Below are 15620 nucleotides of genomic sequence, written 5' to 3' on the forward strand. Positions count from 1 at the left end.
ATAAAAAGCATTATATATATATTATAACAAATGCCTGTAGGGGGAGATAGTTGACTCCTGACTCTTCACTTTCACTTTAGACGGAGAGAAACGCTTATTTTTTAACCAAACAATGTTTAAATTCATTTGAATATTTAATATACGTCCATTTCTTTACAATAGAAATGAACATGCAGACATTAAATCATGTAAACTCTGTGATGGTTTAATCTGCTGAGACTTCACATCTGACAGTGATCAACAGACAAACACAACACGTCTCAGACTTCATACGAGCTCCCAAACGAACATTATTGGAAACCCAAACAAAAAAGCAAATGCAGTAAAAGACAGAATATAATGCATGCACTGTAAGAGGCTAATTACACCAACCACGCTTTAAACGCTTGGAAACGCAAGGCGCGACGCACTGCCTTTTTTAAAAAAGAGCAGTGCGAGTCGACGCGGCTTTTAATATTGCTAGGCAACCACCTAGTCAGCTGTCTTGTCAATCAAATATTGAAGCGTGCGCTCTTTTGCTGTTAACTGTCACATTAGCAGAAACTTTAAAAAGATGACGCTTGCTCTGTTTGAGGGTAAGAGGTGCACAAACAAGCAGGAGAGAGTGAGCGAGTGGAGTCCGGTTCTTCAAAGCAACTGTAAACTTCCCTCACCACCAGGTGGCAGAGATTTAGAACTGCGATGACAGTAAAATTATATCTTATATCTCTTGATTTTGGTTTGTTTTACAAAGACATTTTGTATGCCATGTTTTGGGTGTGTGATGAAGAGAGGGATAATTTTAGTAATTTAAAATTATTTAATTTATTTCAGTGTGTATTAGCCAGATTCTATCAGATTCTGTCTTGAAGACGTGATTGCATTCAGCCGATATGCTGTAATAGGCATAAGCATAACACACAAGCACGCACACTCACAGCCACATACTGAACGCCGAATGAGTTTATCTATCAGCTTCGCAATGTCTCAAAATATAATTTTGGATTTTTTTCAATCACACAAAGCAAAATTCCCGAGGACTAGTTATTAAGGCATGTATTGCTAATACATTTTTACAATGATTCGCATTGATTTACAATGGTCGCACTATATAAATAACATTTTAGTTGAATAACGGGTAGATGAAACACATATAAAACGAACAAGAATGAACTGTGGAGTGTGGTTGGCCTATATGAGAAGGTCTACTACTCTTAAAATGATTTAACATGGTTTTAGAATATATTTTAATCAAAATATGTTGGCCCATTTTTATATTTTAAACACATTCCGATGGAAAAAAGCTAGGTTCAGTAAACGATTTTCTAGTTCGTCATCTTTTCAAAAATATTTAAAAATATAGCCAAATTGTTTTGTGGTGTTTAACGCACTTGTAAATGTTACAGAAAATGTGCTTTATTGAATGAAAGTATAAACGGTTGAATTAAATTATTAAAACGACGTAAAAGGAACTAAATTATATATGTACAATAAGGAACATGCGAAATTTAAAAGGTATTTCAAAAAAATTATATAAATTATTCCCATGCATCGATTTTAATGTTAAACGTCTATAAATTCAAATGAATCCATTTGGAATATATTCCGACAATTTAGGACATGATTTTGGAATTTTAAAGTCGAAAAATGTCTTATTTTTACACCGCAGGACGCATGGCAAAGTGAAACAAAACTTAAAGACACAAATATTACATTTACGTGTAAAAATAGAATTAAATGAAACCCGTGAATTGAAAGGTCCACTATAATCGCCTTAACTCGAGTAATGTCAATAAAGTTATTATGTTAGAGTTTAGAAATATTAAAAACTTAACCAAAGGACAACAAAAAGGCGTACTACTGGGACCAGTGAGAATGCATGTGTGTACATAAACTGGTTCCATACCTCCGACTTTCCTCCAAACTTGCTCAAAGTTAATTCTCCTGTTTTTCTTTTTTCTTTACATCTTCAAACTCCATGTTGCACTTAACCCTATAACTGCCACTGCCCCTTTTGAGTGGGGGGGTGAAAAGGTGATCTGCACGTTAAAATGACTACTCTGGCATTCTTTGGTTTAGAAGCAAAATCTTGGTCTCTTTTTTAAGAAGACAATTTATAGTTTTACACTGAGGTGTTTGAAGTTGTAAATATTAAATGACAAAAAAGTTATACCCGTTTAAATTTATTTTCAATAATAAAAATAATGCAATAAAGTATATACTCTCTAATTAAATGTATATAAAAATTTAAATGTTTTACTCTCAAAACACCACACCAATAAAGACACAAGTCTCAACTAGTTCTGAACCAAATTTTAGGTGAAAATAACAAAAAATGAAGTTTCTGTCACACTTTTAGTGGTTTTACCAACCAAGGCCACTAGGTGTCAACGGTTAGTTGCAATATCTTGTCAAAAGTTGATAAATTACTGTCTCTGCATTGTGTTTAATGCAAAAAGGTTTTGAAATATGAAAACTACATTCTTAGAGCTTTCCAACGATATATAGTTTGTCAAGATTTTTGAAGATTCATATATTCATTTTGAAGAATATTAGAATTATGAATATATACGAGTTCATATGGACTCCTACTGGGTCAGTGACAAATAACAAAATGACTGTCCCTACTAAATTTCCATCATCAAATGGCCTTGAAATATGAAAACTACATTCCTAGAGCTTTCCAACAATATATAGTTTGTCAAGATTATTTCAAGTTTATAGGGTATTAGTGTTATAAATTTATAATCATTTATATGTATTCCTATGGGGTGAGTAACATTTAACAAAATAACTGTCCCTATACAAATTCTATCATCAAATGGCCTTAAAATATGAAAACTACATTCCCTGAGCTTTCCAACAATATATAGTTTGTCGAGGTTATTTCAGGTTAATGGGATATTTACAAATAAATATGTAATAACATTTTGGGCCCAACTGTTGGTCTGCGACATTTTAGAAAATGACTCTTACTACATACTTTTTTTTTCAAAATGGTGTTGATATATTAAAACTACATTCTTAGAGCTTTCCAACGGTATATAGTTTGTCAAGATTGGTGTAGGTTTAGACTATGTAATTATTGTTTTAAATATGTAATGCCAAACGTCCCACCTGTGGGACAGTGACAGTTATAGGGTTAAGCTCCACCATACCGCACAGCATGCCCCGTGCGTGATGCGTGCCAGAGGAGACTCCGCACCTGACTCGCGTTGCATTTTGTAACTTTTACAAATCATTTTGTAATTTGTAATTTGTGTAACTTTTTGGAGACATTTGTTACTTTGGCCTGAATATAGTATATATCTATAATATTTCTGATTATGGCATAGCTTTTTCCCCAATTGGGCTAATAAAGTAATGATTAAAAATATGCTTATATCGGCTGTAGGCTATGGATGGGAGGGGCGAGTGATTTTTTTAAAAGAAGACATAGGTAGAGTGGTCTGCAGAATACAGAGCTTGTGAACAACATTAGAATTCTATAACTCTATTCTATAACCCCCCCCCCCCCCCCCGCACCCCCTACCGAAAATATCTTCCCGCGCCTCTGCTCACCACAACGTCAGGCCCGCATCTCCCCTCATTCGAGTGGACAATAGAAAGACGCGAATGACGTCGGGCGCTTCTCCGCTCTTGGCGTTCCTTCAAAGGCCGCCGGCAAAAACCGCAAGGCGCTCAGCGCGCATAAACAGCGCGCAAACGCTCCATGCCCATAGAATATCATTTAAAAAAGGCACCTGCAACTGCCATAAACGCCTTTGGTGTAACTGGCCCCTAAAAGGGTCAAACAGAAAGCTGCATCCTCCGGAGGTCGCATATGCAGGCTGCATACGTCATTAAGGTTTATTTCAGATCATTTACTGAGCATAACATTTGCAAGTCGTGAGCATATTACAACAATTTGCGATTAACTAAATTATTAGTAAACTTTATAATTGTTAGTAGTCTCTAATAAGACAGTCTTTATGAAGTAAATGCAGTTTAAAAATGCGACCTCCAAAGGATGCAGTCTTTTATTTGAGAAACGGCCAGAATTTCACCTACACAAGAAATCTCGCGAGACACACTTAATCTCGCGATACATATTTAATCTCGCGAGATCTCGTCGCACGAGATCTCGTCACACCCCTATGAAAGGGCAATAATAACAGGGCTCTACGCTAACCTTTTTCCCAAGGAGTACATGTGCTCCTAAATGAAAAAATTTAGGAGCACACAAAGAAATATAGGAGCACAGTGAAAAAAGTTGATTAAACTGCTCAATTCATAAGGATATTCTATTCCTGCGCTATATGCAGATTTAATGTAGGCCAGAGTTCACGTCACCAAAAGCAGCAGATATAAGCTGCATTTTATTGATCATACGCTCATTTTTAAAATAAGCGATAGGAGAGAGCGACAGCAGCACTGATAGCCTAATATCATTTCATTTCTTTACTATTTATGAATATGATTGTGTATTGAGCGTCCACGACAGGGCTATTCAATTAGTTTGTCATGGGGCAAAAGCACCTCAAATGAGAGGCCAGAGATATATCAATGATGATGACTACATTTTCCTACATTTAAACATACTTATGTTGTATTTTGAAACTGCATAACAACAAAATCAGTGCATTGTACAATAGTTTTTTTTCTACAAACATGTATTTTCAAACTACATACAACAAAACTTGTGCATTGTAATATGACCAAGTAGGCTTGACATGTTTTTTTGAGTCAATTCACAATCATTTAAACCATGCAGCTGTAATAGAGCCGACGCCAAACGATCACTGCTACGCGAGCGAGGACGCGATACTGACGCGTGCGAAACCTACGTGTCTTTACAAACGAATACGTTTACAATGTATTACATTGATGAAAAAGGGAATTAAACTTGTCATGCCACATATCACTGAAATTAAAGAAAGGGTCACTTACAGTCTTTATGCTAAGCTAGCGAGGGCTGCATCAGACAGAGTTACAGCACGCACAGAGATGAGAAAGGTATGTATGGACTTATCTAACTTGGGGGGGATACAGTGAATAAGCTAAAGTCCCAAAATCTGGGCGTGTTCCTTTAACAGGTAGCATCTCTTTAAAAAGCTGAAACATTCACATATTTTTAGCCTCCTAAAGACAAATCGTTTTTTTCCCTAATTTTTTAAATGTAACTTTGGGATAAAAGTGTCTGTTTAATGCCTAAAAGTAAATGTAACCATGTACTCTATGCTACCATGCAAAATCATTTCTGACCCATCACATTTTTCCTTTCTACTAAAAGCAGTATTCATTAATCATTTAACTGTGTATGAATGATTTTGTGTTTAGTTTCACACTTACCTCAGGATCTCTAATTCACACTTTGTGTTCATGAGTCCATTACAGAGAAGCTTGAGTCCTGAATCCTTCAGATTATTATTGCTCATGTTGAGCTGTTTCAGATGGCTATCTGATCCCAGAACTTTAGCCAGAGCTGAACATCCTTTATCTGTTAGATTACAATCATTCAGCCTACAAAGAAAGTCATAAAGAATTGGATTTAATACATACCATGTATTTTTTTTATTTTAGATGCAAAACTCTAAGTGCATCTACAGAACATGATGTTGTGTGTCTTTGCTTAAGAAGCATTTTCACATAACTTTTCAATATAATATTTCATTATAAGCAATACATAAATATAACTCTATAAAAATACTTGCATTACATTTTAATTGCACTTCATTGAGCCCTACATTGTAACTGAACCAATTAAAGTTGAAATAACCTGTAAGACACTTTTAAATTTAGTGTGATTAAAAAAGTTTTGACAAACATTTTTAAAAGGTCACGCTTTTAATCCCATTTTTTTAAACCCTAGATGGTGTGTAATGTTGCTTTAATAGCATGAATAATACCTGTAAAATGATAGAGCTCAAAGTTCACTGCCAGGCGATATATTTTCTTCATTAGAATTCACTTTTCAAAGCCTACAGCGAACGGACGGTTGGACTACAGCCCTTTACTTCCTGCTTTAATGACGTCAATATAGAGAGAGCGCAGCGCGTCATAACCTTAAAACCACACCCATGGGGGGGGGGCAATCCATCCATCTCCATTGACTTTGTATTGCGAGAGGCTGCGTCCTGGATACAGAGTTTTACGGCTCGACAGCTTATAAAAACTTATTTCTGTGTTTTTTGGCTTGTTAGCTGTACATATTGTCACACAGCAGCTTTTAAGGATTATTCAGTTTTTTGTTATAAGCCAGAAATGACAAGGAGGCAGTCTCACGCAATACAAAGTCAATGGAGACAGTTGGATTGATTTCACCCGGTGGGCATGGTTTTCAAATTAAAATAAACATGCTCTGTCTCTTTTGAGTTTTTGACTAAACTCCGCATGCACAGGAATACGTCAGTCGCCAGCTAAGCTCAAACGCCTCTGCTAAGCTAAGCTGCTGTCCAATCACAACACACTAAACAAGCTACACAATCAGAACTCAATACGAACCCTTCTGAAAGAGGGACTTCATAGAACAAGGAAGACATCAGCACATTTAGAGGACAGTGAAAATAGCGCAATACAGATAAGTCAATTGTGTGAAAAATACCACGTTTTTTATAAATGAAACATGAACAAATGATATATTGCGTACTGTAAACACAATCAAAGCTTCAAAAACACAGAAAGAACGGGACCTTTAACATCATCATTTACTAACTCTCATGTCATTTAATACCCATATGGATAACCTTTTCAAAAAGGAGAATTTAACTTACATATCCATCGGGATGAATTTAATACAGTGCACATTATAACAAAACCACCTGACAAGTAACATTAATAGTTAATAGGCCAGATTTATTAAAGATGAGATTCAGTGCTTTTGAATTTTTCAAAGTTTTTAGCTTTGAATATTCACAGGAATTCTGAATTTCAGATAAAACGGGAAAGATCATACACCAGCAAGGAACATAGAACAATAATTTTCTGGTCAGCGATGTATTGCCTCTCTGTCATGATACCACAAGTATCTGTGTATGGTACCACAAGCCTTTACTCATTTAGTGATCACAGGCTTCTGGTAGGGATGTAGACTAAATCTCATCCCATAAATGTGGAATCTGAAAAAAAAAATGCAGTAGAGTCAAATAACTATAACTATGCTTACGCCAGGCCAAGGCAACGACTCATTTGCATTCACATTTCAAAGAACACCATTAACAGACTCATGAAAATGAAACCAATGGAATGAGAAATGTTTGGCACGGCCATAATGTGGTGCTAAAACAATACCCCTTGATGCATCTTATGGTCACATGATGATCTGAGCTCATGTCATGAATATTGTGGCAATTTTACAGTCAGATATGAGTAAAAGCAATCTAAGTATAATCAATTAACTAAACACACATTATACTTTTTACAGGCTTGGAGGTAAATCGGCATGTATTGGCACTGTATTGAATTCACCCAACCAGATATTTGTGAAATTATCTCCCTTTGTGCTCTGCAGGGCATGAAGGTCTTTTATGAAACTTGCAAGTTTAAAATAAAGGTAAATGAATGCTAAAAATGAATAGAAGAAAATAGAAGACTATCAATAAATTTATTTTAAACAATGCAAAATCAATACTTTACACAATAGGAATCGGAAGCAAAAAAGATGCTATTTTGGTTGCTTTCATAGCCTAAATGCTGGCTGTGTTACAGGCGTGCAGCAGGCAAAAGTACTAAAAACACGAGTTTAATTTATATTGACTCTAAATGAGGACGCAGCAGCATGAAAGTCAGGGTTGTAGCTTAAACGTGAAGCAGAGTTTAATTTATTAGAGCATTCCTCTAATGGAATGAATTTGACTGATGGCACTCTGACAAGTGAACAGACATACAGTATAATACTTCTGACACCCATGCTTTACATTAGATTACTTACAAAGCCTTTTTGGCTGTTTTGACAACTGGTGATAATCTAATGAGACATTCATCTGATTTCTTGAATTTCTGAAGCTCAAACTCCTCCATTTCCTCTTCTGATGTCAGCAACACAAAGACCAGAGCAGACCACTGAGCAGGTGAAAGGTCAGCAGATGAGAGACTTCCTTCATTAAGATGCTTTTGAATCTCCTTCACCAGAGATTGATCATTCAGTTCATTCAGACAATAAAACAGATTGATGGATCTCTCTGCTGATGAATTTTCTTCAAATTTCTGCTTGATATACTCCACTATCTTCTTGTTGCTCTGTTCATTGCTCTCTTCTTGTGTTAAGAGACCTCGTAAGAGCGGCCGATTAGACTCAAGCGACAAACCGAGAAGAAAGCGAAGGAAAAGATCCAGGTGTCCATTTTCACACTCAAGAGCTTTATCAACTGCAGTCTTCAGTAAACCAATCATTGTTTCACTGTTTACTCGTCTTGTGTGATCTTGAACAAACACATTTTTCTTGTTGATGTCCAGAATCAGATGTGCATACAGAGCTGCAATGAACTCCTGAATGCTCATGTGAACAAAACAGTACATGGTCCCAAGAATCATCCCTGTTTCCTGTTTAAAGATCTGTGTGCACATCCCTGAGTAAACTGATGCCTTAGTTATATCAATGCCACAGGCCTCCAAGTCTGATTCATAGAAGATCAAATTGCTTTTCTCCAAGTTTTGAAATGCCAGTTTTCCCAGTGAAAGGATTGACTCTTTATCCCAGGAAATATCAGGTGAGTATTCTCCTTCATACTTTCTTCTGCTTTGTTGAATCTGAAAGCGAAAGAAATGTGTGTACATTTGTGTCAGAGTTTTAGGAGTATCTTCAGATTTTTTGTCAGACTGGTTGTTTCTCTTCTTCTCCAGAATGTTCTGGAGCACAGTGGCTGAAATCCAGCAGAAGACTGGGATGTGACACATGATGAAGAGACTCTTTGATTTTTTAACATGATCAATGATGGTGTTGGCCATATTCTCGTCTGTGAATCTTTTTCTGAAGTACTCCACCTTCTGCGTGTCATTGAATCCTCGTACCTCTGTCACCCGGTCAATACATTCAGGTGGTATCTTACCGGCCGCTGCTGGTCTGGTGGTTATCCAGATGAGAGCAGAAGGAAACAGATTTCCTTTGATGAGGTTTGTTAGGAGAACATCCAGAGAAGCAGGAGATGTGACATCACGCAACATCTCATTACTGTCAAACTTCAGAGGAAGACGACATTCATCCAATCCATCAAAGATGAACAGCACTTTTTTTCTTGTAAAGTTCAGTCCTTTAACCTCTGGAAAAAACTGAATTATAAGGTCCATCAGACTTACTCTTTCTTTATCCTTTAAGTTCAACTCTCGAAAAGCAAGAGGAAATATGAAGTTGATATCTTTATTTTCTTTTCCCTCTGCCCAGTCCAGAACAAACTTTTGAACGGAGACAGATTTTCCAATGCCAGCAACTCCTTTTGTTAACACAGTTCTGATGTTCTGGTCTCGTTCAAGGGGGTTAAACATATTGTTGAATTCAATCTGTGTCTCTGATGTTTCTAGATTCCTCGAAGCGACTTCAATCTGTCTTATCTCATGTTCAGTATTGATTTGTTCACCTCCACCCTGAGTGATGTAGAGATCTGTGTAGATCTTATTTAGAAGTGTGGAGTCACCATGATTTGTAATTCCTTCAAATACACATTGACATCTCTTCTCCAGGTTTGATTTCAGTTGACAGATGTAGACCAGCTCATCTACAACACAGAAAATAAAAAGTGTCCATGATTCATACATTTCTCCCCTACATTTTATATGTGAAATACCTTCCATACCTTCCAGCTTATCAGCATGTTCATCTTGTTTCAAACATCTGAGAAAGTGGAGTGTGATATCAAGAAATGCTTCTCTGATTTGGTTTCTGTCCTTATAGTCTTTCACCAAGTCTTTTATGTTTCCATTTCTTAATATCTTCTGAAACCTTTCCAGCTCATTCTTCTGAAATGTGTTTATTTCACATTCAAGATCCTAACAAAAAAGTCATTTTTAATACATAGAAAGTGCTGCATAATGGTTGAATTGGAAACTATACTGGTTCTGTCACTGACACCTGTGCTGCTTGTCACAAACATAAACTGTGTTTACCTTGGCCTCTTGTGATGTCCCATAGACTGCAGTTTAATTTTCACAGTCAAGCCCAGAAAAGAATGAAAGACATCACCAAAAAAGTCCATCAGTACTTCAATAATAATATTATGAAGCAAAGTGGTGCTTCAGAACTGCTGACGTAGTTGCCAGTGTATTCTGAAAATTAAACTGCAGTCTATGGGACATCACTGCTGTGGTTATGGTTATTTATTTTATTATTATTTATTAATTTAAAAAGGTACATGTACAAAGAACAAGGCACCGAATTTCAATGTACAATACACATTCACATTACATTGTAAGAAACAGGTGCATACTTCAAGTAGAAGGAAAACAAAACAAAAACAATATGGTTATTTATTTAGCTTGTTATCAGAAATAATCTACTCAAGAGCGACTCAGTTGTCAGTCACAAATTCTGTGCAATCAAACATCAGTAAAAAAATGCTACCAACTTAAAGATTTTGTAAAATGTTTTCTGTTTTGGTTTAATTAAAATTTTAAAATATTAAGATTGCTTCGCATCTTGAATTGTCTTTGGGGGACACACAAAGGGATGGGTCATACACAAAAGGTCTAAAATATGTAATTATTTAAACTACTATGTCTTTATACAAAATAAAAGTGTGTCCCTGGCCCTACTGTGGAAATGATATAGAATTTACAATAATTAAAAACAACTTATTAAATAATAAATAACCTAGTTTGGGGCTCTTGTTTTACTATATGGACTATGGACTCTGGGACTCTCTTATGTTGAGTGCTTTACTTCTGTAAGTCCGTAAACTGTTTAATAATCAATTTGTTGTATTAATGAAAATAATTTTTCTATACCTTGAAGATCCAGGGAAGCTCGTCTTCAGAGGTGTGAATGTCTGCCTCTGATGTCTCAAACTGATGCCTGTTTGAAAATGCATTAGATTATTAGAGAAATCTTATTATTAGTGTTGTAGTCAAGACCACCTAAACCGAGACCAAGTCATGACCAAGACAGGCCGAGACCAAGTCAAGACCAAGACCAGTGCAAGTCACTGCATTAAAACACTTATGATAAAATGTGTAATATGCTATGATTAGGCACTTCTTGTATGTATGTATGTGTGTGTGTGTGTGTGTGTGTGTGTGTGTGTGTGTGTGTGTGTGTGTGTGTGTGTGTGTGTGTGTGTGTGTGTGTGTGTGTGTGTGTGTGTGTGTGTGTGTGTGTGTGTGCGCGCGTATGTCAGAGAAGTTGATAATCAAAGGCATTGCAGATATGTGGGAATTTATCTTTGTTTATAAGCAAATAAAAGTGAACAAACACTAAAGAGCTGAAATCACCTAAATAATTTATTCTGAACTGTCTTTCCATGGCTTGCCATCCACTTAACACAATGCAGATGTTTTTAGTATTAAAATTAGAAAAACTTAGACAATGCCAACATCATATGCTAAACCTGAATAAACTGCATAAAATTAATGATAAAACATAAATTTGTGATGTGCAATCAGTTGTGGTCTTGACCAGTCTTGAAATAAAATTCTGAGTCCTCTTTGTCTGAGACCGAGACGAGACAGAGTAAAAATGCGGTCGATTCCAAAACGAGACCAAGACCTTTAAAAAGTGGTCTTGAGACCGGTCTTCAGAACTACAACACTACTTATTATTAATAATGTTATTATTTTATGTGCATACAGTATGTGTTTTGTTCCACATAACCCACAAAATTTATAAGAGCCACAATTTAAACTGAGACACAACTATCTGAAAGTTGTGTACTCACCTGTTGATCAGAAAAGTTGGCAGTTCCTCATCACTCTTTATTCCTCTCTGTTCTTTTAATGCTTTCCATCGATTAATTTCTGAACCAATATTTACTGAGGTCACTGGTCTTTGGTATCTTATCAAAATACAAACATAAACAAATACATCAAATGGAAAATACTGCAGCTTAAATCATCTTCATTATTTACACAATACATTATCATATTTACTGCTTATCTGAAGTCAACTGCTGTTAATAGTTTAATCTTTATTCATCACATGGATTTCTACAAATAATTAACAATTATCATTAATTAACAATAATGCTATTGAAGAAAAAATACAATTCTCAATAAAATACATAACATCTGCAGCCTTCATAGCTGTTCTATGTGTTTTTAATACTTTACAGATAAACGTATATCAAGAGAAAACACTGAAACAACCAGGGGCGGAGTGGGACCAAAAAATCTACCGGGAAATTTCGTATACCATCGGCCCTCCATGGTAAAAAAAATGTCTCGTAGCCTATTTGTAGTAAAACTAGGGTAATACAAATCGTAATCAATTTGCCCAAAAAAAAAAACATTTTCATAATATTAATAAAATCATTAAATCATGGATAATTTTCCTAAATGAGTAACTTTACAAAATGATACCTGTTTAAAAGACGGAGATGCGCACCTGTCAATCAGCTATTACATAACAGAGCGAGACCAGAGAAGAATGTGCTCATAAACGGAGTAATATGGAATAATTTGTGCATCTTTGAATAACTGTAAGAATATTTCCTTTAAATATAATTTTTGTCATATAAAGTTTTAAGAGATAATAATGTTTTTCCACGGTTGTTGCTTATTTATTTTAACGTGTTTGGCGCATTACCTCAGAGTTTATTTCAGTAATATTGCTTTTTTACCGCTAATAATAATACAATTTACATGCCTATCCTGCTTCCTTTTCTTTTTATTAATTTCATTATGCTGTAATGTTAATTTATATGTGGATATGAGACGTTTATTGCCGTTATATTATCTCGTCTAATATTAAAATCATATCGGGAATAATGTGTGCATCTTTGAATAACTGTAAGAATACAGTTCATTTGAAAATAATTTTTGTCAAAGTTTTGAGAAATAATAATGTTGTGAGGATATTTATATATTTCAGTTGAATACTCTCGTCTATTAATATGGAAATCTAATAGAAATCTAATAGTAGGAAATATAAAATGTGATACTGCAAAGTTACCCTTCTAAATTTTATTTATTATATATAGCCATATGGAGATAAACCTTTGCAAATGTGCTGATTTTATCCATTCAAGTACTGACCACCAGGCTAGAGATTTTAAACATCCTTAATTCACACTTTCTATCAAATAGTCTCCGCTTGATGGATCAATCCGACCGCGTATGTACTGAAATAAACAGGCATTCGGCGACGCAGCTTTTCACATCAAAGGCCGACAGGCTATGCAATTTGGAGAGGGGCCGTTCAATAATCCCCCTATATTTAAAAAAAATCCTAAACATGGTTGGACCTGCCCAACAGGTTGAGCACTTTTATATAGCCTACTGTGTTGAGCAAAGAGGCTGCACAGTTTGACCAGAGGGAAGTGGCCGCACATCAGGCCGCCAGACGGGGTTGCTATATAACTTGCAATGTATAACTATTATCCATTATCAGACCGGCCCTCGCAGCCTCAAAACACTACCGGCCCACCGGGAAATGTCCCAACCCTCCCTAATGGACTTTAGCTTAATCTAATCTTAATCTAAGCATCACAGCACAGAGGCAGTGCTCATTAAGATAATAAATGATATTCGCTTAAACTCTGATTCAGGTAAAATATCAGTGCTGGTGCTACTAGATCTTAGTGCTGCCTTTGACACAGTAGATCACACCATACTCTTACATACACTGGAAAACTGGGTAGGGCTCTCTGGGATGGTCCTCAAATGGTTTAAATCATACCTACAAGGAAGAGGTTACTATGTGAACATGACATGTGGAGTCCCACAGGGTTCAATTCTTGCACCGCTTCTGTTTAATTTGTATATGCTCCCACTTGGTCAAATAATGAAAAAGAACCAAATTGCTTACCACAGCTATGCAGATGACACCCAGATATACTTAGCCCTGTCACCCAATGACTACAGCCCCATTGACTCTCTATGTAAATGCATTGATGAAATTAACTGTTGGATGCATCAAAACTTCCTCCAGTTAAACAAAGACAAAACTGAAGTCATTGTATTTGGAAATAAAGATGAAACTCTCAAAGTTAACACATACCTTGACTCTAGGGGTCTAAAGACACAAAATAAAGTCAGAAATCTTGGTGTAATTTTAGAGTCTGACCTTAATTTCAGTAGTCATGTGAAAGCGATAAGCAAATCAGCTTACTACCATCTCAGAAATATTGCCAGAATTAGCTGTTTTGTATCAAGACGGGACTTAGAAAAACTTGTTCATGCTTTCATCACCAGCAGGGTGGATTACTGCAATGGACTTCTTACTGGGATCCCCAAAAAGACCATTAGACAGCTGCAGCTAATACAAAACACTGCTGCCAGAATTCTGACCAGAACCAAAAAATCTGAGCACATCACTCCAATCCTCAGGTCCTTACACTGGCTTCCTGTTTCATTTAGAATAGATTTTAAAGTATTGTTACTCGTTTATGAATCACTTCATGGCTTAGTTATTATGCCACCTCTAGCTGGAATCAGCTTCCAGAAGAGATCAGATGTGCTTCAACAGTAAACACTTTTAAATCTAGATTAAAAACACATCTGTTTAACTCTTCATTTACTGAATGAGCACTGTGCTGCTTCACACTGACTGCACTTTTAACTCAAGTCACTTTCACTCCTGTTTTATTCTTTTTAACATTTTAAACTGTTTTTATTAAAATCACATTTATTTTTAGGGGCCAAGCACCGAAGGTGCTGAGGCACCTATTGGAACTGTCAGTATTATTATTCTTCATCTTCTTCCCCAATGGGAGTCTATGGCAGCCCTATGAACCGTACGTAGGAAAATGATGAAATTTGGCACAGTTGTAGAGGTGGTCCTGAACAGTCAAGTGACCAAAAATGGGGTCTCTAGCACTAACTCTATAGCGCCACCAGCAGTGCACAAATTCAATGTTCAAATGGTTATAACTGCTGATCCGCTTGATCTATGAAAATTCTACTTAGTACACGTGATTGCTCTCCTCATGCTTGTTGTTTTTAATACCTTACAGTAAAACTCCACCCATTACAGTAGTGGCCATTTTGAAATGTACAGTATTCTGTTTATTCGCTACTCCTCCTTCAAATTTTGTTCAATTGTTATGAAATTTGGCACAGGTGAACTTCCGAGTGAGCCGCACAGAAATGACCGAACAGAATTTTGATATTTATCTTTGTTCAAAAGTAATAAATGCGCAAACTTAACAAGGTTGACGCAAAAATGGTTCTGAAGCTGTAGCTCGGTCATTCTTTGATCAATTGAAATGAAATTTGGTACACTTCATGTGGACCATGAACTTGGGGTTCATGCCAAATTTGGTGACAGCGCCACCTATGGGTCATGAGATATGAAAATAGGCTATTTTTGCCCATAACTTCTGAACTGTTTGTCAGAAAATTATGATCTTGATGTCTATGGATTGCTTACCTCATGCCGCATCTGTCGATGTGTATTATGCCGGGTTTGACCGAACCGCCTGTCCGCCATTTTGAAATTTCACATTATTTGTTATTTTTTTTAACTATTGGACATATCCGTGCAAAAATTAGTAAGGAGCTTTGACATGATGTCCTGAAGG

The 15620-nt window shown here is 36.1% G+C and overlaps 2 protein-coding genes across 16 annotated transcripts in view; both read right to left on the reverse strand.

Moving 5' to 3' along the window:
- The window catches only part of LOC129454094 (uncharacterized), a 476448-nt gene that overhangs the window by 108915 nt on the left and 351913 nt on the right, over positions 1–15620 (reverse strand). The window lies entirely within an intron of this gene.
- Positions 1–15620, reverse strand: part of LOC141362954 (protein NLRC3-like) — a 47638-nt gene that overhangs the window by 4928 nt on the left and 27090 nt on the right. The window contains exons 2-6 of the mRNA XM_073865272.1: positions 11820–11980; positions 10894–10960; positions 9747–9939; positions 7889–9668; positions 5311–5481 (exon numbers count right to left, since the gene is read on the reverse strand). Coding sequence (XP_073721373.1) covers positions 5311–5481; positions 7889–9668; positions 9747–9939; positions 10894–10960; positions 11820–11980 — 2372 coding nt within the window. The remainder of the gene's footprint in view (positions 1–5310; positions 5482–7888; positions 9669–9746; positions 9940–10893; positions 10961–11819; positions 11981–15620) is intronic.

Source organism: Misgurnus anguillicaudatus, unplaced genomic scaffold (genome assembly GCF_027580225.2).
Source record: "Misgurnus anguillicaudatus unplaced genomic scaffold, ASM2758022v2 HiC_scaffold_31, whole genome shotgun sequence".
NCBI lineage: Eukaryota > Metazoa > Chordata > Actinopteri > Cypriniformes > Cobitidae > Misgurnus > Misgurnus anguillicaudatus.